This window comes from Salmo trutta, chromosome 6, assembly GCF_901001165.1.
Source record: "Salmo trutta chromosome 6, fSalTru1.1, whole genome shotgun sequence".
Taxonomy (NCBI): Eukaryota; Metazoa; Chordata; class Actinopteri; order Salmoniformes; family Salmonidae; genus Salmo; species Salmo trutta.
The window spans coordinates 43,879,490-43,907,362 of record NC_042962.1 but is presented as its reverse complement, the minus strand read 5'-3'; the positions used below and the strand labels follow the sequence as shown (position 1 = coordinate 43,907,362).

Below are 27,873 nucleotides of genomic sequence, written 5' to 3'. Positions count from 1 at the left end.
GCACTCATGTAAGGGAGCTGTAAAAGAGCAACGTCCGAAGCCCGTTCCGAAGTTTCAGTTACGTTTTGGGACGTGGTCAACATTTTGATTAGGTGTTCACAGGCCCTTGTAAGGTATGTCAAGCTTCTCAACTATTTTACATTTCGTTAAACGAGAGAGATGCCAAGATACAGTAGGCCTATTTATGATAACCCATTAATTGATGAAGCACACAAGTCAACGCATTGGGTTTCCAATACTTTCTGAAGTCTTGCCTTACTTGTCGTATCCATTACATAATGTGTAAGTGGTTGTATTCACGTGCAATTAATTTAGAAGTATTTACCATACTGCTGAATAGTATTTTATGAAACTGTTGTTTGAATATCGCAAATAGTCATAACTGACACCTCATACCTCACCGTTGACCATGTGTAGCCTCCTACCACAAGAGCTCATGCTGTGAAACAATGTGGGCTTCCCTGTAATGTTTGGAGTGTTGTCAAATCATTCATTTTTCATCAGCAGAATCATCGCAATTAACATCACCTTTATAATATTACTACTATAACATAGTATACAAATATAGAACTATAGAAACCATCATCACCATCATCGTACTCATCCTTCTCTTGTTACATATTCTCCTCTTCCTCCATTCTTTATTAGCAGAACATATATCCTGTTTGTTGTGATAATGAAGGGATATGCTCCTAAATTACACTCATTCAATTCAAGGAGAAATAGAAAGTAATGAATGATGAGATATTCCATCTTATAACATTCGTTAATACTGCAGTGGGCTGAATCAGGGTCACACGGAGTGATTATCGGTAGTCAAACAAATCTACTTTGAAACAGAAGTATACACCTCACACACATGGTTATGGACTTTAAAAAAGAAGACACCTTTATCATGTCAGATATACAGTTGAAAGGTATTTAATTTTGAGTTTGCATCCTAATATTACACTTTATATACATCACAGAAGACTGAAATATAACAAAACCGTTTGACATAAAAATGGCAGATTTACGGCTGTTATTTTTAATTTTTTTTATTAATTATGAAATTATGAAAAATATATAACATTTCGCCCATGAGGCCACTAGTCATTTGACTGCAGGAAAGGGCTACTCTAATTGGTTTTGTAATACCGTTTTTTATTTGACAGAAAATGGTTTTGAAGCCAGGCCATTTGTCTTCAGTATTATTTTGTTAATTACATACCAATTGTGTGTGTGTGTTTGTGTGTGTGTTTGTGTTATTGTGTGTGTGTTTTGTGTGTGGCAGCAGAACAGCATTGTTGTTGGTCTTGGGATGCCCTTATTGCCTTTCTCCCAGACTGCATTAGAAGTGGATCAGGGCTTGGGACTGAGACGGGAACGTGGGTAGCTGCCTGCCTGGGTAGTGAGAGGATTTTAGGCTTATCAGATGACCTTATTCACAGGGGATACATCCCAAATAGCACCCTATTCCCTATATAGTGCACTACCTTTGACTGTGCACTTCATAGGGAATAGGGTGCCATTAGGGATGCAACCAAAGGCTCAGGAGGTGTTGGAGAACATGCAGCGCTCACTCACATTTGACATGCCCGTCACGCTTACCCTTTACTGTTGTCACTCAACATTGTGGGCCTTTGACTCAAATGAATTTATCAGACTGTCATATGCCGGTCCTTCCCAAGCATAGTTATTATTACATGAAATTAAATATCTTGCACCCCGTTATTTCAAAGCGATCCAAAATCCATGTTGATAAACTTGTGATGGGTGCAAAAAGCAATGATCATAATAACATAGTAACTACACCTTTCTTGACTCTCATGACTTTATTAAATGCTGTTGAATGCTACAGTATGCAGCTCAGCTCTGCCGTCTTGCTGTGTGACATCAGACACCGTTTCATTTCCTGGCTGAGATGATTTAAGCCAGGGGTTGGGGGGATTCTAAGTTACAGCAGGAATGTGAGCTGAGAGGTACTCTACTGTAGGAGACCGGAGACCTTCATGTTGTTGGTCTGTTTCCCATCAGAGAAGCATTTCCTCTTGTCTTGCTCTCGTCTCGTCTTGTCCTCCTCTCCTCTTCTCTTCTTCACTGTATCTCTTCCTTCCTGTTTTCTTCTCTTCGTCTTAATTAATGGGGGGAGAAATAGGAATAAGAGGGTTTTGGTTTCAGAAGTAATAAGACAGAAAAAGCTTAATATTGTTTTTCTAGCAAGTCTATTTGTTTGGTTACCAAAACAACTACTATAGCTATCTAGTAAACTTGCTAGCTATTTCAGTGGATGTTGAATACATTTGTACCCACAAATGAACACATTTTTAGCGTTCTCTGGAAAATAATGCAACTTCCTAGCGCGTCGTGGAAAACACCTTCCACGTCGGTTATTATTTTCCATAGAACTCATAGCCCCTCGTTGATTTACCCTTACGTACGGTATGTATGTAAACAGAAACTGTCAGAGCACTTGAGCAGGATATAAACTCTATTGAGCTAAAACGGCTCCCTCAGAATGACCCTGGTCTGGACAGAACTTTACAGAACAAAATACATAAACTGGGGTTATTCCTATATGAGAAGGTGAAAGGGGCCTTGGTCAGGTCTCTTTTTGCTACTCTCAGGGACATGGTATGACAAAATATCCTTGGGAGTTCTTCTCCTTTTCACTTTTTCTCCTGCCTTCTCAGAGCTGTAAAGAGCAAACAGTGTCATAGTCCTCAATACCCTCAATCCAGCCTCCCCATTAAAGGCTGCAGGTAGCCTAGCGGTTAGAGCGTTTGGCTGGTAACCGAAAGGTAGCTGGTTTGAATGCTCAAGGTGAAAAATCTGTTGGTGTTCCCTTGAGCAATGCACTTAATCCTAATTGTTTCAGGGGCTGTTGATAATGGCAGACCCTGGCTGTGACCCCACTCTCCGGGGGAGTTGAGATATGCAAAAATAAAATGTCACATGTGTATTTTACACACTTGTACATATGTGAAACAGGACCAATATATATTTGCATTATTAGAGCTGGGAGAGGCTTGGGACCTCACAATATGATATTAACAGAATACTTTGGTGCCGATAAGATATGTATTGCGATTCTATATGTATTGTGAATTGATACTATGATTTTATTGCGATTCGATGTTCCAAACATATGTCTGTTGCAGAGGGACGAGAGAGCCATGAGAAAACAAGTTTTGATCTGTCATGGCAATAAAAGTCCTGAAAACAAATGGTCTTCCTGTTTAAAAAGAAGATGGAGAACAAGCTATGAATGAAATATGTTTTGGTGCAGGACAGGTACAGCCAACTAGCGCAAAAATAATATTGCGATATTGTCCAAACAATACCATATGATATAAATAATATCCCGATATGTAACTCCATAGATTTTTCCCCCATCACTAATTATTATTTACCAAGCTATAGCACAATAACCTCTAAATAAACATCTACATGATTTTCAATGTTTGGTACACAGAGTAAAATATAATGGAGGGAGAGGTTTGGGAGGGGTACAAACAGCTATTCATTCATTCCTATGACCTATTATTGTCTCATTGGAGTTTCCTTGGAAGCTTGTCTATCTTCTCTGCTAGTTTGTCTGGTGCAGTATAGTATAATGATGAGGTTTCCGCCTCTGTCATGCTGGCTGGGTCACTCACCAGTCAACCTCTCTTTAACCCTGCTCCTCTTCAGTGGCAGGCATCATATTGACGAGGCCTGACTGCGCCAGAGGACTGACTTCAAATATGGAGGAACAAGGGCAATGAGAGCGTGTGATCAATCACAGTGTGGAACATTTCCACACACACAAAGCATACACATACATGCAAGCACTCACATACACGCAAGCACACACACACACACACACGCATTGCGGTTCACATCAATTTTAGAAGTCACATACCCGATAGGAGGAGAATATTGGGCTGGCAACCATACACATCTCAAAATATCGGAAAAAAGGTGCCTCTAAAATCGGTTTTGTTCATCTGGTGGCTTTGGTAATGCTGGAAGCCTTTTTCCCTCAAGGGGTGTAGAGCTAGCTAAGCTAAGGCTGAAAAATAACATGTCATAATTTTCCAACTTTCCATTTCATAATTAATATAATCAACATACCTCGCTTAATAATCGTTTTGATAAAACACCTAGCACCTCTATTATGAGGAGAGACATTAAATGCAGTTAGGGAACAATTTATTTATATTTATCTAGTAGAGGTCGACCGATTCTGATTTTTCTATGCCGATACCGATACCGATTATTGGAGGACCAAAAAAAGTTGATACTATCGTTCCACATTTTATTATAACTGTGAAACTATGCAAGACATACAAATAAACTAATGAACAAAACAACAAACCGTGACGAAGAGGTGCAACATACACTTACTCAAAATAATCTCCCACAAACCCAGGTGGGAAAAACAAGCACTTAAATATGATCCCCAATTAGAGACAACGATGACCAGCTGCCTCTAATTGGAGATCATCCCAAAAAACAACAACATAGAAATACAACAACTAGAACCCCACATAGAAATACATAAACTAGACTAGACAAAACCCCCAACATAGAAAAAAGAAACTAGAACCAACATAGACATAAATAAACTAGACAAAACCCTCTGTCACGCCCTGACCTACTCTACCATAGAAAAATAAAAGCTTTCTATGGTCAGGACGTGACAGTACCCCCCCCCCCCCCCCCCCCCCCCCCAAAGGTGCGGACTCCGAACGCACAACCCCAAACAACAAAAAAAAACAGGGACGGTTAGGGCGGGTGTCTAATGTCGGTGGCGGCTCTGGTGCAGGACAAAGAACCTTTACATCCTGCTTATCCGCCAGCATAGGAGGCGGCTCCGGTTCGGGGCGTAGCCCCCGCTCCGCTAGCTGATCCCTCCGCTTTCGTGTCACCGGACCGTGGATCATCGCCAGAGGCTCCGGACTGCAGACCGCCACTGGAGACTCCGGACTGCAGACCACCGCTGGAGATTCCGGACTGGGGGACGCCGCCGGAGACTCCGGACTGGGGGACGTCGCTGGAGACTCCGGACTGGGGGATGTCGCTGGAGACTCCGGACTGCGGGACGTCGCTGGAGACTCCGGACTGGGGGCCGTTGCTGGAGACTCCGGACTGGGGGCCGTCGCAGGAGACTCCGGACTGGGGGCCGTCGCCGGAGACTCCGGACTGGGGCCGTCTCAGGAGGCTCCGGACTGTGGGCCGTCTCAGGAGGCTCCGGACTGTGGGCCGTCTCAGGTGGTTCCGGACTGTAGGCCGTCGCCGGAAGCTCTGGACTAGGAACTGTCGCCGGAAGCTCTGGACTGGGAACTGTCGCCGGAAGCTCTGGACTGGGAACTGTCGCCAGAAGCTCTGGACTGGGAACTGTCGCCGGAAGACCTGGAATGGGAACTGTCGCCGGAAACCCTGGACTGGGAACTGTCGCCGGAAACCCTGGACTGGGAACTGTTGCTGGAAACCCTGGATTGGGAATGCGCACTGGAGGCCTGATGCGTGGTGCTGTCACAGGTGGCGCAAGACTGGTAACACGCACCTCAGGGCGAGTGCGGGGAGCAGGAACAGGACACCCCGGACTGGGCAGGTGCACTGGAGGCCTGATGCGTGGGGCTGGCACAAGTGGCGCCAGACTGGTAACACGCACCTCAGGGCAAGTGCGGGGAGCAGGAACAGGACACACCGGATTGGAGAGACTCACTGAAGGCCTAGTGCGTGGAGCCGGGACAGGTGGCCCCAGACTGGTGACACGCACTTCAGAGCGAGTGCGAGGAACAGTAACAGGGAGTACTGGGCTGTGGAGGCGCACTGGAGGTCTGGAGCGTAGGGCTGGCACAATCCGTCCTGGCTGGATGCTCACTTTAGCCCGGCAAGTGTGGGGCGCTGGCACAGGGCGCACTGGGCTGTGAATGCGCACTGGAGACACCGTGCATATCACCGCAAAACATGGTGCCTGACAGGTCACACACTCCCCACGGTGAGTACGGAGAGTTGGCACAGGATGTACTGGGCTGTGAATGCGCACTAGAGACATGGTGCGTATAGCCGGCCTCATTTGTACCGGAACTTTAACACACTTCTAGGGATGAGTACGGGGAGCTGACTCAGGTGGTATCTGACGGCTAACATGCTCCTCAGGGACAATGCCGTACATACTACGCCAAACCAACAGCTCTCTCTCATCACCCCCCTCCACTATCTCACAGTACTCCTCGCTCAGTCACTCCCAATATTCCTCTTCGCTCTCAGACTCACCCCTCGGCTTTGCCGACCAACCCGTGTGCCCCCCCAATTTTTTTTATTGGGGCTGCACGAGAGTGCTTCCGTCGTTGCCGTGCTAGTTCCTCGTATCGTCACCGCTCTGCTCTCGCTACTTTAATCTCCTCCTTCGGACGGCGATACTCCCCGGCCTGCCTCCAGGGTCCTTTCCCGTCCAAGATTTCTTCCCATGTCCATTTGTCCTGACCACGCTGCTTGGTCCTTTGGTGTTGGGAGATTCTGTCACGGCTGTCTGAAGAATGGGACCAAAGCGCAGCGTGTGTATCGTTCCACATTTTATTATAACTGTGAAACTATGCAAGACATACAAATAAATTAATGAACAAAACAACAAACCGTGACGAAGAGGTGCAACATACACTTACTCAAAATAATCTCCCACAAACGCAGGTGGGAAAACAACCACTTAAATATGATCCCCAATTAGAGACAACAATGACCAGCTGCCTCTAATTGGAGATCATCCCAAAAAACAACAACATAGAAATACAACAACTAGAACCCCACATAGAAATACATAAACTAGACTAGACAAAACCCCCAACATAGAAAAAAGAAACTAGAACCAACATAGACATAAATAAACTAGACAAAACCCTCTGTCACACCCTGACCTACTCTACCATAGAAAAATAAAAGCTTTCTATGGTCAGGACGTGACAGATACCGATTAATCGGCCAATTTTTTTATTTTATTTATTTGTAATAATGACAATTACAACAATACTGAATGAACACTTATTTTAACTTAATATAATAAATAAATAATATCAATTTAGCCTCAAATAAATAATGAAACATGTTCAAATAATGCAAAAACAAAGTGTTGGAGAAGAAAGTAAAAGTGAAATATGTGTAATGTAAAAAAGCTAACGTTTAAGTTCCTTGCTCAGAACATGAGAACATATGAAAGCTGGTGGTTCCTTTTAACATGAGTCTTCAATATTCCCAGGTAAGAAGTTTTAGGTTGTAGTTATTATAGGAATTATAGGTCTATTTCTCTCTATACGATTTGTATTTCATATACCTTTGACTATTGGATGTTCTTATAGGCACTTTAGTTTTGCCAGTGTAACAGTATAGCTTCCGTCCCTCTCCTCGCTCCTACCTGGGCTCAAACCAGGAACACATCGACAACAGCCACCCTCGAAGCAGCGTTACCCATGCAGAGCTAGGGGAACAACCACTCCAAGTCTCAGAGCGAGTGACGTTTGAAACGCTATTAGCGCGCTCCATGCTAACTAGCTAGCCATTTCACATCGGTTACACCAGCCTAATCTCGGGAGTTGATAGGCTTGAAGTCATAAACAGCGCAAAGCTTGAAGAATTGCGAAGAGCTGCTGGCAAACGCACGAAAGTGCTGTTTGAATGAATGCTTACTAGCCTGCTGCTGCTGCCTACCATCGCTCAGTCAGACTGCTCTATCAAATATCAAATCGTAGACTTAATTATAACATAATAACACACAGAAATACGAGCCTTTGGTCATTAATATGGTTGAATCCGGAAACTATCATTTCGAAAACAAAACGTTTATTCTTTCAGTGAAATAGACAACCGTTCTGTATTGTATCTAACGGGTGGCATCCCTAAGTCTAAATATTGCTGTTACATTGCACAACCTTCAATGTTATGTCATAATTATGTACAATTCTGGCAAATTAATTACGGCCTTTGTTAGGAATAAATGGACTTCACACAGTTCGCAATGAGCCAGGCGGCCCAAACTGCTGCATATACCCTGACTGCTTGCACGGAATGCAAGAGAATTGACACAATTTCCCTAGTTATAAGAAATTCATGTTAGCAGGCAATATTAACTAAATATGCAGGTTTAAAAATATATACTTGTGTATTGATTTTAAAGAAAGGCATTGATGTTTATGGTTAGGTACATTGGTGCAATGACAGTGGTTTTTTTGCAAATGCGCTTGTTAAATCATCACCCGTTTGTCGAAGTAGGCTGTGATTCGATGACAAATTAACAGGCACCGCATTGATTATATGCAACGCAGGACACGCTAGATAAACAAGTAATATCATCAACCATGTGAAGTTAACTTGTGATTATGTTAAGATTGATTGTTTCTTATAAGATAAATTTAATGCTAGCTAGCAACTTACCTTGGCTTCTTGCTGCCCTCGCGTAACAGGTAGTCAGCCTGCCATGCAGGCTCCTCGTGGAGTGCAATGTAAGGCAGGTGGTTAGAGCGTTGGAGTAGTAACTGGAAGGTTGCAAAAACGAATCCCCGAGCTGACAAGGTAAAAATCTGTCATTCTGCCCCTGAACAAGGCAGTTAACTCACTATTCCTAGGCCGTCATTGAAAATAAGAATGTGTTCTTAACTGACTTGCCTAGTTAAATTAAGGTGTAATTTTATTTACATTTTTTTTAATTAATAAAAATAAAATCGGCAAATCGGTGTCCAAAAATACCGATTCCCGATTGTTATGAAAACTTGAAATCGGCCCTAATTAATCGGCCATTCCGATTAATCGGTCGACCTCTATTATCTAGTGTATTCTCGTGAGATATAGGCCTAGCCCTAGCTATTACAGCCTGCATACACACACATATGTTACACTCTTTCTCGCTCTCTCTCTCTCTCTCTCCCTCGTTCTCTTTCTCGTTCTTTCTCCCTCTCTTGCTCGTTCTCTTGCTCTCCCTTGCTCGATCTCTCGCTCTCTCTTGCTCGTTCTCTCACTCTCTCTTGCTCGTTCTCTCACTCTCTCTTGCTCGTTCTCTCACTCTCTCTTGCTCGTTCTCTCGCTCTCTTGCTCGCTCTCTTGCTCTCTCTCTCGCTCTCTTGTTCATTCTTTCGCTCTCTCTTGCTCTGTCTTGCTCGTTCTCTTGTTCTCTCTTGCTCATTCCCTCGCTCTCTTGCTCGTTCTCTCGCTCTCTCTTGCTCGTTCTCTTGCTCTCTCTTGATCTGTCTTGCTCGTTCTCTCGGTCTCTTGCTCTATCTTGCTCATTCTCTCGCTCTCTTGCTCGCTCTCTTGCTCGTTCTCTCTCTCTTGCTCCTTCTCTCGCTCTCTCTTGCTCTGTCTTGCTCGTTCTCTTGTTCTCTCTTGCTCATTCTCTCGCACTCTTGCTCGTTCTCTCTCTCTTGCTCCTTCTCTCGCTCTCTCTTGCTCTGTCTTGCTCGTTCTCTTGTTCTCTCTTGCTCATTCTCTCGCTCTCTTGCTCGTTCTCTCACTCTCTCTTGCTCTGTCTTGCTCGTTCTCTCTGTCTCTCTTGCTCTAACTTGCTCATTCTCTTGCTCGCTCTCTTGCTCGTTCTCTCTCTCTCTTGCTCGTTCTCTCGCTCTCTCTTGCTCTTTCTTGCTTATTCTCTAGCTCTCTCTTGCTCTCTCTTGCTCGTTCTCTCGCTCTCTTGCTCGTTCTCTTTCTCGCTCTCTTGCTCTTTCGCGCTCTCTTGCTCTCGCTCTCTATCTCTCTCTCTTGCTCGTTCTCTCGCTCTCTCTCTTGCTCTCTCTTGCTCGTTCTCTCTCACTTGCTCGTTCTCTTGCTCATTCTCTCGCTCTCTTGCTCGTTCTCTTGCTCACTTGCTCGTTCTCTTGCTCGGTTTCTTGCTCACTTGCTCGTTCTCTTGCTCATTCTCTCGCTCTTGCTCATTCTCTTGCTCGGTTTCTCGCTCATTTGCTCGTTCTCTTGCTCTCTTGCTTGTTCTCTCGAGCGTTCTCTCGCTCTCTTGCTCACTCTCTTGCTCATTCTCTTGCTCATTCTCTTGCTCATTCTCTTGCTCCCTTGCTCGTTCTCTCCCTCTCTTGCTCATTCTCTCGCACTCTTGCTCATCCTCTCGCTCTCTTGCTCATCCTCTCGCTATCTTGCTCACTCTTACTCTCGTTCTTGCTCGTTCTCGCGCTCTTTTACTCGTTCTCGCGCTCTCTTGCTCGCTCTCTTGCTCGCTCTCTTGCTCGTTCTCTCACTCTCTTACTCGTTCTCTCGCTCTCTTGCTTGTTCTCTCGCTTGTTCTCTCGCTCTCTTGCTTGTTCTCTCGCTCTCTTGCTCATTCTCTTGCTCTCTCTCTTGCTTTCTTGCTCTCTTTCTTGCTTGTTCTCTTGCTCACTCTCTCGCTCCCTCTGGCTCGTTCTCTTGCTCTCTCTTGCTCTCTCTTGCGCATTCTCTCGCTCTCTTGCTCATTCTCTCGCTCTCATGCTCGCTCTCTTGCTCTTTCTCGCTCTCTTGCTCTTTCTCGCTCTCTTGCTCTCTTGCTCATTCTCGCTCTCTTGCTCTCGCTCTATTGCTCATTCTCTCTCTCTTGCTCTCTTGCTCATTCTCTCTCTCTTGCTCGCTCTCTTGCTCGCTCTCGCTCTCTCTCTTGCTCGCTCTCGCTCTCTTGCTCATTCTCTCTCTCTTGCTCATTCTCTCTCTTGCTTATTCTCTCTCTCACTCTCTCGCTCATTCTCTCGCTCATTGTCTTGCTCACTCTTGCTCACTCTTGCTCACTCTTGCTCTCTCTCTTGCTCGTTCTCTCGCTCACTCTTGCTCTCCCTCTTGCTCATTCTCTCGCTCTTTTGCTCTTTCTCTCGCTCTTTTGCTCTTTCTCTCACTCTTTTTCTCTTTCTCTCGCTCTCTCTTGCTCTCATGCTTGCTCATTCTCTCGCTCTCTTGCTCGCTCTCATGCTTGTTCTCTCGCTCATTCTCTCGCTCTCTTTTGCTCTCTCTTGCTCGTTCTCTCGATCTCTTGCTCTGTCTCTTGCTTGTTCTCTCTTGCTCTCGATCTTTGTCGCTCTCTTGCTCGCTGTCTCACTTTCTCTTGCTCGTTCTCTTGCTGGCTCTCTTGCTCGCTGTCTCACTTTATCTTGCTCGTTCTCTTGCTCTCTCTTGCTCGTTCTCTTGCTCTCTCTTGCTCGTTCTCTTGCTCGTTCTCTTGCTGTCTCTTGCTCGTTCTCTCTTGCTCTCTTGCTCGTTCTCTCGCTCTCTTGCTTGTTCTCTCGCTTTCTTGCTCGTTCTCTTGAATGCTCTTTCTTGCTCTCTTGCTCTCACTCTCTTGCTCATTCTCTCTCTCTCTTGCTTGCTCTCGTGCTTTCGCTCTTTTGCTCATTCTCTCTCTCTCTCTTGTTCGCTCTCTTGCTCTTGCTCTCTTGCTCATTCTCTCTCTCTTGCTCGCTCTCATGCTCACGCTCACTTGCTCATTCTCTCTCTCTTGCTCTTGCTCTCGCTCTCTTGCTCATTCTCTTTCCCTCTTGCTCGCTCTCTTGCTCTCGCTCTCTTGCTCATTCTCTCTCTCTCGCTTGCTCGCTCTCATGCTCTCGCTCTCTTGCTCATTCTCTCTTTCTTTGTTGCTCATTCTCTCACTCTCGCTCTCTTCCTCATTCTCTCCCTGTCTTGCTCTTGCTCTCTTGCTCGTTCTCTCGCTCATTCTCTCGCTCATTCTCTCGCTCACTCTTGCTCTCTCTCTTGCTCATTCTCTCTCTCTCTTGTTCGCTCTCTTGCTCTCGCTCTCTTGCTCGCTCTCGCTCTCTCTCTTGCTCGCTCTCGCTCTCTTGCTCATTCTCTCTCTCTCTCTTGCTCATTCTCTCTCTTGCTCATTCTCTCTCTCACTCTCTCGCTCATTCTCTCGATCATTCTCTTGCTCACTCTCGCTCACTCTTGCTCTCCCTCTTGCTCATTCTCTCGCTCTTTTGCTCTGTCTCTCGCTCTTTCTCTCGCTCTTTTGCTCTTTTCTTGCTCTCTCTTGCTCTCACGCTTGCTCGTTCTCTCGCTCTCTTGCTCGCTCTCTTGCTTGTTCTCTCGCTCATTCTCTTGCTCTCTCTTGCTCATTCTCTCGCTCTCTCTTGCTCATTCTCTTGCTCTCTCTTGCTCTCTCTTGCTCGTTCTCTCGATCTCTTGCCCTGTCTCTTGCTTGTTCTCTCTTGCTCTCTCTCATACTCTCGCTCTCTTGCTCATTCTCTCTCTCTTTCTTGCTCATTCTCTCACTCTCTCGTGCACGCTCTTTCTCTCTCTCACTCTCTTGCTCATTCTCTCTCTCACTCTCACTCTCTTCCTCATTCTCTTGCTTTCTTGCTCTTGCTCTCTTGCTCATTCACTCTCTCGTGCTCGCTCTTTCTCTCTCTCTCTCTCATTCTCTTGCTCATTCTCTCGCTCTCTTGCTCGTTCTCTCGCTCTTGCTCTCTTGCTCATTCTCTCTCTTGCTCGTTCTCGCTCTCTTGCTCATTCTCTCTCTCTTGCTTGTTCTCTCGCTCATTCTCGCTCACGCTTGCTCTCTCTCTTGCTCATTCTCTCGCTCTTTTGCTCTTTCTCTCGCTCTCTCTTGCTCTCACGCTTGCTCGTTCTCTCGCTCTCTTGCTTGCTCTCTTGCTCGCTCTCTTGGTTGTTCTCTCGCTCTCTCTCGCTCTCTTGCTCGTTCTTTCACTCTCTCTTGCTCTCTCTTGCTCGTTCTCTCGCTCTCTTGCTCTCTCTCTTGCTTGTTCTCTCACTCTCTTGCTCACTTTCTTGCTCGCTCTCTCTTGCTCGTTCTCTCTTGCTCGTTCTCTCTTGCTCGCTCTCTCGCTCTCTTGCTCGTTCTCTCGCTCTCTTGCTTGCTCTCTCGCTCTCTTGCTCGCTCTCTTGCTCTGGCTCTCTTGCTCTCGCTCTCTTGCTCATTCTCTCTCTCTCTTGCTCGCTCTCTTGCTCTCGCTCTTTTGCTCATTCTCTCTCTCTCTTGCTCGCTCTCTTGCTCTCGCTCTCTTGCTTATTCTCTCTCTCTTGCTCGCTCTCATGCTCACGCTCATTTGTTCATTCTCTCTCTTGCTTGCTCTCTTGCGCTCGCTCTCTTGCTCATTCTCTCGCTCTCTCTTGCTCGCTCTCATGCTCTCGCTCTCTTGCTCATTCTCTCTCTCTTTCTTGCTCATTTTCTCGCTCTCTTCCTCATTCTCTCACTTTCTTGCTCTTGCTCTCTTGCTCATTCTCTCTCTCTCTCTCGCTCTTGCTCATTCTCTCTCTTGTTCAATCTCTTGCTCATTCTCTCTCTTGCTCACTCTCTTGCTCATTCTCACTCTTGCTCACTCTCTTGCTCTTGCTCATTCTCGCTCTCTTGCTCTTGCTCATTCTCTCTCTCTTGCTCTCGCTCTTTTGCTCATTCTCTCTCTCTCTCTCTTGCTCGTTCTCTTGCTCTCTTGCTCGTTCTCTTGCTCTCTTGCTCTCTTGCTCGCTTTCTTGCTCATTCTCTCTCTCTTGCGCTCACTCTCTTGCTCATTCTCTCTCTCTCGCTTGCTCTCTTGCTCATTCTCTCCCTCTCTTGCTCTCTTGCTCATTCTCTCCCTCTCTTTCTTGCTCATTCTCTCGCTTTCTTGTTCTCGCTCTCTTGCTCATTCTCTCGCTCTCTCTTGCTCGCTCTCATGCTCTCGCTCTCTTGCTCATTCTCTCTTTCTTGCTCATTCTCTCGCTCTCTTCCTCATTCTCTCACTTTCTTGCTCTTGCTCTCTTGCTCATTCTCTCTCTCTCTCTCTCTCTCACTCTTGCTCATTCTCTCTCTTGTTCACTCTCTTGCTCATTCTCTCTCTTGCTCACTCTCTTGCTCATTCTCTCTCTTGCTCACTCCCTTGCTCACTCTCTTGCTCTTGCTCATTCTCGCTCTCTTGCTCTTGCTCATTCTCTCTCTCTTGCTCTCGCTCTTTTGCTCATTCTCTCTCTCTCTCTTGCTCTCTTGCTCGTTCTCTTGCTCTCTTGCTCGTTCTCTTGCTCTCTTGCTCGCTTTCTTGCTCATTCTCTCTCTCTTGCTCGCTCTCTTGCGCTCACTCTCTTGCTCATTCTCTCTCTCTCGCTTGCTCTCTTGCTCATTCTCTCCCTCTCTTGCTCTCTTGCTCATTCTCTCCCTCTCTTTCTGACTCATTCTCTCACTCTCTCGCTCTTGCTCTCTTGCTATCTTGCTCATTCTCTCTTTCTCGCTCTTGCTCATTCTCTCTCTCTCTCTCTTGCTCGCTCTCTTGCTCTCGCTCTCTTGTTCATTCTCTCTCTCTCACTCTTGCTCATTCTCTCACTCTCTTGCTCGCTCTCTTGCTCATTCTCTTTCTCTCTTTCTCTCTCGCTCTCTTGCTCTCGCTCTCTTGCTTATTTGCTCTCTTGCTCTCTCTTGCTCATTCTCGCTGTCTTGCTCTCGCACTCTTGCTCACTCTTTCTTGCTCACTCTCTCGCTCTCTTGCTCATTCTCTCTCTCTCTTGCTCGCTCTCTTGCTCATTCTCTCTCTTGCTCTCTCTCTCTTGCTCATTCTCTTGCTCATTCTCTCTCTCTCTTGCTCTCTCTCTCTCATTCTTGCTCATTCTCTCTCTCTCTCTCTCTCTCTCATTCTTGCTCACTCTCTCTCTCTCACACACACACACACGCACACACCAAGTGAAACAGTCTGAAGCCTATTAGTGTCAGATAGTTCCATTAGCTGAGAAACAACTTTAGTTAATTATGATGTTGTGTCACTGTGTTGGAAATAAATGTAATAATCAGTGTTTGAGCTTCCTGGAAGGCTGCTTTCTTTAAGAGCTCATTTATCCTTCCCTCGCCTAAGGCATGACTTCAATATCAGACTCCTATAGTTCTTTTATTGGTTGTTTCCAGGGAGATCATGGATGCTTCAACACCAATTAATTAATGAACTAATGCTAATGAATGCAAATGATTTAGCGGTTGACTACTATACCCATGTCTTCTTGTGCAGCGAACTTCTCTACACCAAAGTCTCGGGGTGGATATCAATAACATAGTACTGTTGGTTTTAACATTAGAACAGTAGGTCTATGCTGACTAAGGTCTATGGTGAATGAAGTATAAGTCTTCACTGTTTTACTACAGTATACTCTCATCTTTCGGGTTAGGAACTAAACCCAATTCTGATTTACTTCAACAATTAGCTTTCTGTGGTCTCAAATTAAAGGAACCTTCAGACTCATCATTCACATCGTCTAAGAGTCTCATAAATAATTCTGATATTTTATAACTTTTTGTATAGTGATTAACAGCTTTACTTTTGACAAAGTAATTAGCTTGTCAGTGAAGCAGGACAGAATAATGACATTGGCATGAATCAGTCAACATAGTGTAAGAAAATCAGGTAACACTTTACATTAAGGTGAAGGTATACTTACAAAATGCTAAAAGAGGTTATAAATAGTTTAGAAACTGTTAATGTTAGTTTATAGATGAGTTATAAACAGTTGTTACACATCGTTTGAAATTGTGTGTACTGTAACTGTTATTGAGAAGGCCTGGTTGTTTTTACATAGACTGCGTCTTTTTGACAGGCATCTCATTCCTATAATGACCACAGATGTTTCTAGGAGCCAAAGCTGTAGGCATATGCTTAACGATATTGCTATAAAAATGGGGGAAAGAGAATCTTTGAGAACATACTTGGAAAAGGTAATTAAAGTAGCAAGTCGATCGGGGATTAGAGAAAATTGCTGTGGATTTAATTGTGTTACAGTCTCTGCTCCATCGCGAGTGTGTTTAAGGAACAGTTTGCTGAAACAATATACCCCCTTCCACTTTGTCGGCTAGATTAGATGAGGACTTTCAGAATGTATTGACGGAAATGAGGCCTTTCAGGCCTTTCAGAACTTATTGACAGGAAAACTCGGTGTGTCTCATAAATTATTCTGATATTTTATTACATTTTGTATCGTGATTAACAGCCTTACTTTTGACAACGTAATTAGCTTGATGGGGAAAGTTTGGATTATGCTGCACAGACATGAACTGAATTGAAGATTGAAAGCATCTAGAGAGATCTCGATCTTACGAACATTGGAATAAGATCGAAATAAAGATGTAAAACTTTCCCGTGAACTATGGAAAGCATCTTCAGAGACTCAGTGACAAGTGAGAAGTGGCTTCTGGTTCCAATTCATGATGTCTTGCTGTACTATCTGTGGATTCATCTCAGAAAGGATCTCACCGCCGGCCTCTGCTATTTATCTTGGTGCAGAACATCGACTAGCAATCTGACCCGGGTGTTGCATCAAAGTGGATGACAGTCTTTTTGTCAGTCGAGCTTTATTGATCCTCACATCCATGGACTGTCACTGTCCCCCGAGCCTAGCTTGCTCCCTGGCAAGGGGAAGGAGAAACAAACAGGATACATTGAGCCACATATTTTCATCAAGGACTGAGAGTGGGCGTGAAATCTCTCCCTGACATCTCTGGGGACTTTAGTGTCTCTGAACAAAACCTTTTAGCTTTTAGGCCAGGGCAGTATGGTTCACTGCATTGAGGTGTAGTGTAGCTCGCTAACCCCTCCTGCTTCCTGTGCGAGAGAAAATGCTGGAATCAAGAATATGGTCTCACTCATATAAAAGTACTCTCCTCCTGAGCTCAACTGACAGTGTGTTTTGAATTATGGATTAGCTAAATGTGAAATCATGAGAGAGGTCTTTGAGCTAGTTTGTTGTAAATAGGGGAAGCTGTGTGACATGGTACTCAGCTGTGCGATATTTGCTTGCTCTATACACATTGCATACATTTGAAATGTTACATGTGGTATCAAGTCAAATTACACTAAGTCATGTCCAAATTATTGTCAGGACAATAGCTATGTCAAGGAAGAAACCTATCTGACCTATCTAGTCTGCGCTTACATTTTTACTGAACATTGTACATCTGAGAGGGTTTAAGCAGGGAATGTCCCATGATTTCCTGTATATCTATCCCCCATGTGATTCAGTGTCTCTCCCTGAGGCTTTATGCTTTGCAAAGCAACAGAATGAGATGGAAAATATGCAATTATCATCTTCAACTGCGCACTGAGATACAGAACACACAACAGCAAATGCAAGCATATTGAGGACACCTATGACTGTAAAGTAATTGGAAAGGTGTTAAAATAGCAGAAGACTGATTGGCCACAGACGTCAATTCAACGTCTATTCCACATTAGTTCAATGTAATTTCATAGAATGGCCTTTGAAATAATGTTGACTCAACCAGTGTGTGCCCAGTGGGATATGAGTGTCATAAGATGTTAAACTGTCCCAAGGCAGGGTGCACTGCTCAAAATGTTTATTCTCTTCACAGGATATTATTTGGCATCTGCTGGAATCTATTCATTTTTGTCCCTAGCCAAGACTGTCCCCACTTCCTACTGAATCAAACCATGTTGTAAATTGTGATGATTTAATCATTTATGGCTCTTACAGGAATGGCTCAATCACAGCTAATGAAGATGTTCTCATTTTTGTTTCCTTTAGTGTAGATAGAATGGAGAGCTGCCAAAGACTGAATATCATAATTGGAGAAATGGAAGAGTAGGAGTGCGACTGCAACTCGGGCAATTCGCACCAAAATGGCGGCCCACCGGATCATCAGAGTGACCAACACTAACCATGTTCTCCCTCGCTGCAAATCGGAGGGCACGCTCATTGATCTCAATGAAGGGCTCTCTGAGGCTAGCCTCACAGATGTCAAAGGTGAGGATTCAATACTGACTAATGTACCAGACAGTAATTCATTCATTTAAAGATATATTGATTTGAATGCAAATTGAGGATGAATTGAGGATGTTTATGTGAATTTCTGATCTTCCTTTTCTTTTCATGCAGTGCCTTCTTCCAGTGCCTTACGGCTGGACAATTCAGCTTCCTTTGTAACTGCTCGTGAAGTAGTCGCCATCAAGGATTACTGCCCATCTAGCTTTACCACGTTAAAGTTTTCCAAAGGTGACCGGCTTTATGTGATGGACACGTCGGGTGGAGAGTGGTGGTATGCCCACAACAACACAGAGATGGGCTACATCCCCTCAGCATACGTCCAGCCCATCAACTGTAGGAACTCATCGCTCAGCGATAGTGGCATGATAGACAATCTAGGGGAGTGTACAGAGGAAGGGGCTAAGGAGCTGGATCTCCTAGGGGAGTGGACAGGGGTGTCCGTTAAGACCACTCCTTATTCGCCTTATTTTAACAGCAACCCCTTCTCCCTCCATACCTCCTCCACCAACCCCTTCATCAACAGTGCTCATCTACATGGTTCTCTGGACCAGAACTGTAATGAGAGGGGAAGGTCCACGGACCTGTCCGTCTTTGACTCCCTGGCCTCCCCAGTCTCCCCTTCGGCACCTAACTCTACCTCCAGCACCACCATGATCAATGGCTTCAGTAGCTGCAACATATTTGACATGATGACAGCCACCAGCCCCAACCAGGACTTACAGGTTTTACAGACACTGAGAAGGGATAACCCATTCTTCAGGAGCAAGCGATCGTACAGTTTATCTGAGTTGTCCATCCTACAGACGCAATCCAACCCCCCCTTGCCTTCTTCCGGGTTCTTCACCAGCCTCAAGGCTCCCTCGCCAGAGCAGTTTCAGAGCAGGGAGGACTTCAGGACTGCATGGCTAAACCATCGGAAGCTGGCCAGATCTTGCCATGACCTGGACTCTCTGGGGCAGAGCCCTGGTTGGGGACAGACTCAGCCGGTGGAGACCAACATTGTCTGTAAACTAGACAGTCGTGGAGGGGCTGTTCAGCTCCCAGACACCCAGATCAGCGTCCATGTCCCTGAGGGACACGTGGTTCCTGGAGAGACCCAGCAGATCTCCATGAAGGCCCTACTGGACCCTCCACTGGAGCTGAACAATGACCACTGCTCCACAGTCAGCCCAGTGGTGGAAATCAAACTGTCCAACATGGAGACTAAGTCCTTCATCACTCTGGAGATGACTGTGTCCGTGACGGTGAAGAAAGACAGTGGTCAGGTAGCTGAGGTGCTCTGCGTCCGGAGTGACTGCAAGGAGGGACCCTATATAATCATCCCACATGCTTACCTATACAAGGACACAGTACAAGTCCAGTTGGATAACTTGGAGCCGTGTATGTACGTGGTGGTAGTAGTGCAGGCCCAGCACGTCAACCTTAATACAACTGTATGGGACAATGTGTTGAAGAAAGTCACCCTGGGTGTCTATGGGCCCAAGCACATCCATCCTACATTCAAGACGGTCGTGGCCCTATTTGGGCATGACTGTGCACCTAATACTCTACTGGTGAGTGAGGTGGGGAAGCAGGCCCACTCTGCCCCTCCAGTGGCGCTCACGCTGTGGGGGAAGCATCAGTTTGTCCTGGAACGGCCCCAGGACCTTAAGGTTGGCCTATACTCCAACATGTCTAACTATATGATTAAGGCTAATGAGCAAGCCAGGATTATTCGGGCCTTCCAGGTCAAACTGGGGAAGGTTAGCCGACTCATTTACATGATCACATCCAACAACCCTGAGGACATATCAGACTTCACCTTGCAGGTCCAGGTCAAAGACGGCCTGGACTGTATCCTGGCTCAGTTCTGCGTCCAAACACCGCAACCGCCTCTGAAGAGTGGAGCGCGGAACACCGGCCACAGGAGGTTCCTGAAGAAGAAAGAGGTGGTGGGTAAGATTCTTCTGTCACCTCTGGCCATCACTGCCAAATATCCACAGTTTCAGGAGCGCTGCATCACTAACCTGAAGTTTGGCAAGTTGCTCAAATCTGTGATCAGGCAAAACAAGAGCACATACCTGTTGGAATACAAGAAGGGAGATGTGATCGCCTTGCTGAGCGAGGAGAAAATCAAACTACGAGGACAACTGTGGACCAAAGAGTGGTATATTGGATATTATCAGGGAAAGACCGGTCTTGTTCACGCGAAAAACGTTCTGGTTTTGGGGAAAGTCAAGCCTATTTATTTCTGTGGTCCGGACCTCACGACGACCATGCTAGTGGAGCAGATTCTGAAGCCTTGCAAATTTCTCACATACATCTACGCCTCTGTGAGGACGGTACTCATGGAAAATATAGGGAACTGGAAGGCCTTTGCAGATGCACTGGGATATGGGAACTTACCTTTGTCTTGTTTCTGTCGGACTGAACTGGACAACGAGCCTGAGAAGGTTGCATCGGTTCTGGAGAAGCTCAAGGAGGACTGCACTAACATGGACATCAAGGAGAGAAAGACCTTCCAGAAGGAACTCATGACAGTACGTTTGTGTGTGTGTTTGTCTCTCTGTCTCTCTCGCTCTCTGATGTGTGTGTGTATGTGTGTTTGGAAACCGCTCGTCATGCACGTTGTACCTCTTAGGCTATAGAAGCTATTCAAATGTATGGTTCAATACAGAAACCTTATCAAAAAGCTAAAGAAATAGGAAATTCCACTTTCTCTGGAAATGTGTAGTGCTCCTGTGTTTATTTCCTATTTTCCATCAGCAGCAGCAGATGTTGACATGGTTTTTCCATTCCGTCAGAGGCAACGGGCTGTGATGTACTGTAAGATGGGGGGGGGGGGGCTGATATGTTACTGCACTCAGGTTATTCAGTCACATGTGGTAAGAAGTTTTCCTTATCACCTTAGGAGTAGGTCTACTTGTTGGGAGAATAAGTGTGTTGTGCACAAAAACACAGCTACATCACCTCATTCAGTGCAACTCTGAGACTGAGACACAAACCGAGACGACAATATCCTGAGAGATTCTCCTCAAAGCAGGCAGGGTTGCTGTTGTGACAAAAAGTGTTGACTCAACATGCCTCCCACTTCCTCTCCAGTCACCCTTTTCAAGTTTTAGACAGAAGTGCTTGGTAATGTAACTATACCCCGCATTGCAACAGTCACAAACAGGCAACAGTTGTTTGAATTTGGATCTGTGGAGAAATTGGATCTGTCTGGGAAAGTGAGGTGTCTTTTTCACAATGCTTGCTTATGTAAACCTCTTATCAGTCGGAGCTAGCATATATCAGTTTATTTTGGTATGAAATATAAGTGGTTTATGCCTTTCAATGGTCTTTTGATCAAAGGCAGGCTAGAATTCAAACAAGCAACCATTTTTTCTGCCAACAGGCTTGATAAGCTGATGTTAGGCTTTAGGTTTGTGCAAATATTGCCACTGCTAGCTACTGTACATACAGTAGACAAAGGGATGAGGATGGATTGGTCTCAGATAACAATGATCCATGCCCAAAGCCCTCATACTACCCCTCCTCACACACACACACACACACACACACACACACACACACACACACACACACACACACACGCACACACACACACACACATTATTTATGGTGGACACACAGATCTGTTTACTGTGCCCCCTAGCCTGGGAGTAACCTAACATTGCAGGCATAAAAGAAAACACCTGAGTGGAGTTCCCACATCCGGTTTTCAGTGGAAGAGGAAGTTGAATGGTTGAATGAGTTGTATCCCTGAAACCTGGAGGCATCTGGTTGTTGGCAACTCTGCTAATGGTGTCCTGGAGGCGGTCCCTGAAAAAGATCCATGTCTTATCTTTTCATTCCAGCCAGTCCTGATAGCCTTCTAGCCACAGTAGAAACAGAGTGTTGTTGACTATCCTGATCAGGCCAAGAAACACCAGATATAACATAAGTGACGCAACTGTTGGTCCATATTGATCCATGAAATACTGTACATTAGAGCAGGTTCTTGAGGACCATTGATATTGCTGTGCTGTAGTCTACATATGCTGCGTCTTACTTTGATCATCCTGTTGTTGCAGGAATTTTCCCGCACAGCAAGAAGAAATGCAAACGTGTAATGTATTCAAGGTTTAAAAAGTTAGGGCAAATCAAGGAAATGACTAACAAAAAATGTATCAACCGCTATACAATTTTTCTATTAATTATATTCCACATAACAATTCACATTTCCTGTTGCTACAAGATTATTTATCTGCGGTGTGAAACTGGCTCAAATTAAGATATGGGATCTGTATATAGGTTTGTGTGGGGGAGATGGTTGTATAAAGGTTTGACAATATTGCAGCACATTATGTCATTATAGTGAGAGTCTATGGTGAGAGTCTAGTGAGAGTTCTGTGGTCTTTCTGTTGTTCTGTGGTCATTCTGTGGTTCTGTAGCCTTTCCTCAAATTGAGTAATTTGCCCTTTTGGTGACCTTAATCTCACACAGTAGTAATTCATTCTCTGGAATGAAACTGTTAATCAAAAAGTTTGTGCAAAAACTAAACTAAGAAGCTTTAAAGCTCAGTTAGTAGGCATTGTTAGACAGAACATAACCATGGTTAGGTCATATGCTTGTCTGAATTAACACAACAACAAAAAATACACTACATGACCAAAAGTATGTGGACACCTGCTCGTCCAACATCTCATTCCAAAATCATGGGCATTAATATGGAGTTGGTCCCCCCTTTGCTGCTATAACAGCCTCCACTCTTCTGGGAAGGCTTTCCACTAGATGTTGGAACATTGTTGCGGGGACTTGCTTCCATTCAGCCACAAGAGCATCACTAATGTTGTGCGATTAGGACTGGCTCACAGCCAGCGTTCCAATTCATCCCAAAGGTGTTCGATGGGAAGGAGGTCAGGGCTTTGTGCAGGCCAGTCAAATTCAAACTGACTTATTGGAAAGGTGACATCCTATGACGGGGCCACGTTGAAAGTCACTGAGCTCTTCAGTACAGGCCATTCTACTGACAATGTTTGTGTATGGAGATTGCATGGCTGTGTACTCGATTTTATACACCTGTCAGCAACGGGTGTGGCTGAAATAGCCGAATCCACAAATTTGAAGGGGTGTCCACATAGTTTGGTATATATAGTGTAGCTGATTATTATATAAACGTTGCTTAATAAAAGATAACCGAGATTAGCACTTCACGCTAAGTGGCCTATGATTCAAACAAAACGTTCATTCACAAGTGCGACCAACATATTCATAGCTCTGTCTAGCCTACACAATGCTGTGCTCTATGGGCTTTAACAGCCTGCCTTCCCTTTTTTTCTGAGTCGCTAGCATGGTCTGACAGGTGTTGTCAGTTGAAATGTGAGGAGAGGAAAGGAGTCATTGGTCAGGCGAGATAGCAGGCCAGGGGGGTGGTTGGGCGACCAACGCAAACTGACACCGCTAAGAATTCTCAATGTGATGGATGGTGTTGCTCAGGTAGCAGACAGTTGAAATGCCATCCCACTGCTCATCACTGAAATTGATCCCAACGGCCAACCAGAAAGACAGAGAGAGACACCTGCAGATTCCACAGAGTAGTAAGACACCTCCAGAGTCTTTCTTTTTTCTCTCTAAACTTTATTTATTGAGACCCAGGTATCTCAGTCCAAGCAAAATTCTTGCTTGATAAATTGCTCTTTGCTAAGAAGCTATTTTAATTTATTTTGGACTATTTTAATAAAAAATCATCTTTAAATATGAAATGTAATCAATCTTTAAATATGAAATGTAATCAATCTTTAAATATGAAAAATGTAATAAATAAATACAAAATTAAACAATAAATACATTTAATAAATTGTGTGTGTATTAAGACACTGTAACTTTGCACAGACACTTTTGACAAATAGATACGGCAATGATTTTAGTCACTACTGCCATCATCCTATGTATGGTGTACGCACCATTAAATATAATGACTGAAAGTCACCGTTGGGACTACTTTCCCTATTTCAAACTACAGAGAAGTTTATAGACTGCTGATGTAGAAACATTTTCCTCACATATAAAGTCCCTGGTTGACTTTAATGAGGAGGTTGAGTCCTTGTTACTGTGTTCTCCCCTCTCCTCTCTCCTCTCTCCCCTCCCCTGCTGTTAGTCTCAGGGACACTGTGTGTGTGTGTGTGTATGTGTGTGTGTGTGTGTGTGTGTGTGTGTGTGTGTGTGTGTGTGTGTGTGTGTGTGTGTGTGTGTGTGTGTGTGCATGCATTTGGCGCTTGCCTGTGTGTGTGTGTGTGTGTGTGTGTGTGTGTGTGTGTGTGTGTGTGTGTGTGTGTGTGTGTGTGTGTGTGTGTGTGTGTGTGTGTGTGTGTGTGTGTGTGTGTGTGTATGCGCTCCTTTCCCTGCCTTTTAAATGCAGGGAGAAGAGCCAGACAGGCTCATTTGGAATGAAGCTTAGAGAGATAACTGCCTCTGAGAGCTCTGAGGCACATGGTAAATTTGAGCTGTCAGTCATGTCTGTCAGGGCTTTCCCCCAGTGGACATGTGGATCAAGTCAGAGAAGGAGTAAGCCTCCACACCCACACACACAATTTTGAAGGATGTCCCTAAAGCTTCCTCATTTTCATCAGCCTGCCTACCACTGGCATTCAGGTGCCGTTCTCTGATTGGATGGGAAACTGTCTGAGTGTGCGTGTGCGCATGCACGCACACACACACACACACACACACAGGATACACTTCAGAAAATTTCAGCGAGTTACGTAGTTTTATCATCGGTTTAGATTAAGAGTTGAAACGATAAGTAAACGTGAATTGCATAAGGCCTTTTGGAATTGGAAGGTTTTATAAGGATCCATTGCATTCTGGAATGTTTAAAAAATAAATGAGATCACTCACTGAACTGTGCAGGTCATTCAACAGAGCTGGATTCCTTTTTATACAGTACCTCTCTGAAGATAAAGATAATGGAATATGACATTATTAGCTATTGGTTTCATAAAAGAGTTCTGCATGAACCACATTATCACTAAGTTTTTGGTTTACTCATGTTATGGGATATAACTTAAGCAACATTTAAACGTTGTTTATCTGCTGCCAAGACCCAACTCCTCAGCACTGTATGGGAAAATGACATGTCATTTGGTTTGAGGTTTCCATGACAGGAAGTGATTGAAGGATTAAGAAGATAGATGTTGAGTTAAGAGGTTTTAAGAGACAGTGATTCAACTAATCTTCCTGCTGGTTGAAGGCTATATTACATAACTGTGAAATGGTCACTAGAGTTGCACTCCAAATGGCACTCCATAGGGGTCTGGTCAAAAGTAGTGCACTATATAGGGCCCTCAAACTCAACTCTGGACCTCAAAGCCAGTTCAACATCATTTTTTAAAAATTGTTACCCTCTAATCAGGAACTGATTTAGATCTGGGACACCAGGTGTGTACAATTATCAGGTAGAGCAGAAAACCAGTAGACTCCGAACCTCGTAGGGTAAGAGTTGAATACCCTTGATATATGGTATAAGGTGCCATTTGGGACTCAGCCTAGTAACTATGCTACCATGTTGACTCCGTGGCCCTGCCAGACCGGTGCCAGATGTGAATGACACAGCATTAGGTCTGTGACTGAACTGAGCCACTCCATTGTGTCACTCACAGTTGACTCAGTTGGCATTGTTGGCAGATGGCTGCAGAAGCCGGCTCAGTAGCCAGACAGATGGTGGTGATGGTGGACGTTACGCCGCAGTCCTATTTTAGTAACTTTGACAGAAATGTGAGTCCTGATACAGCAGTCAGCGCAGGACAGAGGCCAGCTCATTAAAACAGTGCTGTTCAGAGTCAGGCCAGGTGGCCCGAGGTGACTGGAGTAGCACTGAAATGCTTTGAAGACAGTGTGTGTCTCGGTAGCACCCTATTCCCTATTTAGTGCCCTACTTTTGACCACGGCCCATAGGGGACTATATAGAGCAGTGTTTCCCAACTCAAGTCCCCGAGTACCCCAACATAACTCGTTTTTATTATAACCCTGGACAAGCACACCTGATTCAAGCCCTAAATGAGTCTGGGGCTACAACATAAATATATGCCGTTGGGGGTACTGGAGGACTGGAGTTGAGAAACACCGATATAGGGAATAGGGTGCCATTTGGGATGCAGCAGTCACTCAGCTCCCAGTTTGACAGACCAACATATGGTTTTGAGTGGTATGAGCTCCACATGCCTCATTCTCTTTCTGCAAAGCAAACACATGCTGGCTCTTCTATTTAGATACAGTACTGTGCAAAATATAGATAGTATGCCTACCTCAGCAGATCCTGTCAAGTTGCAAGCAAACTCTCCAAAGAGACTTTGAAGTGGAAAAACGTTTATGTATTAACTGTGATATAGTGGTGAAAAATATGCAGTCTCTTATTGGCAGGCTTAACTGGTTGGCTCAGACTTCAAAACATGAGTTCCTGTACATAAAACATATTGTTTTATTGGGTTGCACTTTCCATTTTCCTTTGATATTATATAGCCCTCCTGGGTTGTAGCCTACACAGTGTAGACATGCTGTATGGCAACCCACCTCCTCGTGGGATCCTGATAGACTTGATTTATAGTCTCTCTTTCATCCCCTGTTCGTCTGTGGTGTTTCTGGTAGAGAGAGGAGGGGATTAAGAGTGTATTTTCCCTGGCCTCCTGGTTTTATTCTCATTCAACACATATGTGTGTTTGTGTGGTAAGACCTAGAGAGGCTCTTCTGAATCATGCTATAATTCACCCTCAGACTTCACAGCAGGCTTTGTAGAGAATAGGGAGGGATAGTGTAGCCGTAGTTAGAGACGCAAATGTATTGTATCAAGACAATACCCTGGCCCCCTAATGCTGTTCCTCCCCACTCCTTTCACTATGTCTAGAGAGTCATGTCTTCACACCCCTTTAATGGTGAACACTATGTGACACAATGGTGTGTCATTGCTGATCCTTGGGGTGTGTTGTTGAACTGTTGTGTCGTAGCTAAATGTTGTCTTCCGTCGACGACCTATGCTCCAGGAGGAATAGAAAGCTTGAATTAGTAAACCAAGTTGCCTTTGTGTGGCCTTTCTTCTAGGCCCTGTTGAAGATGGACTGCCAAGGTCTGGTGGCCAGGCTGATCATGGACTTTGTCCTGCTGACCACGGCCGTGGAGGTGGCCCCGCGCTGGAGGGAGCTGGCGGAGAAGCTGGCCCGGGTGAACAAGCAGCAGATGGAGCAATACGATGCTCCGCACAGGGACAAGAACGGCCTGGTGGACAATGAGGTGAGATTATCAGCCCATTACTTCTAGATACTCTAACGTTTACTGGGTTTGACTGGTATTGGCTGCCTCAGACCTGTAATAAAATGGACGTGCGAAAATGCTAACCCTGCTATCTGTTTCTTGTGTGCAATGTTCTTTTATATCAGCCAGTCAGACTTGACCTTAGAAGCGTTTGGAATGATTCTCTGTCCCCTCTGTTGATCTTGAAGGGTTTTATAAGTACATTGGATTGATTGATTGATTGATTGATCGGTTGTTCTATAACAGTCGATTGATTGATTGATCCTATGTTGACAGTCAATGTGGAAGCCAGCCTATGACTTCCTGCTGACCTGGGCGGCCCAAATCGGGGACAGCTACCGGGACGTGATCCAGGAGCTGCACCTGGGCCTGGACCGAATGAAGAATCCCATAACCAAGCGCTGGAAGCACCTCACCGGAACGCTTATTCTGGTCAACAGCCTAGATACGTTACGCAGCTCTGCCTTCAGCCCTATAGGACAGGGGGACTATGCCATTTGATCTGAGACCATCTACATCTGAAATGGCATCCTATTCTCTAAATAGGCTGCGTTTACACAGGCAGCCCAATTCTGATCTTTTTTCCACTAATTGGTCATTTGGCCAGTCACATCAGATCTTTTTCAGAGCTGATCTGATTGGTCAAAAGACCAATTACTGAACAAAAGATCAGAATTGGGCTGCTTGTGTAAATGCAGGCATAGTAGACCACACATTCTGTCTGGAGCCTGGTCAGAAGTAGTGCACTATGTAGGAAGTTGTGTCTCAGGAGGCCTTCTGAGGGGTGATTCCTAACTTCCACTGATGTGAAATGTTCACTTTGTCATGCATTGACGTCAGTGGGAGACTAGGTGAACGTTTGATTTAACTTGAAGTTTAACTTTGATGCTGCGTCAGAAATGGCACCCTATTCCCTACATAGTAGTGCACTAGTTTTTG

The 27,873-nt window shown here is 45.0% G+C and overlaps 1 protein-coding gene across 3 annotated transcripts; it reads left to right on the top strand.

Moving 5' to 3' along the window:
* On the top strand, positions 1–27,512 carry LOC115195973 (SH3 domain-binding protein 4-A). 3 transcript variants are annotated; one of them, XM_029756373.1, is made up of 5 exons: positions 1–113; positions 17,436–17,649; positions 17,782–20,189; positions 26,725–26,913; positions 27,211–27,512. In XM_029756373.1, exons 2-5 carry the CDS (start codon positions 17,526–17,528, stop codon positions 27,433–27,435), a joined length of 2,946 nt encoding a protein of 981 aa, XP_029612233.1. In that variant the 5' UTR covers positions 1–113; positions 17,436–17,525; the 3' UTR covers positions 27,436–27,512. The 3 variants fall into 3 exon arrangements, with proteins under 3 accessions (XP_029612233.1, XP_029612231.1, XP_029612232.1); XM_029756371.1 differs by having other exon boundaries at positions 17,431–17,649; XM_029756372.1 differs by having other exon boundaries at positions 17,406–17,649.
* Positions 27,513–27,873: the final 361 nt, after the last annotated feature.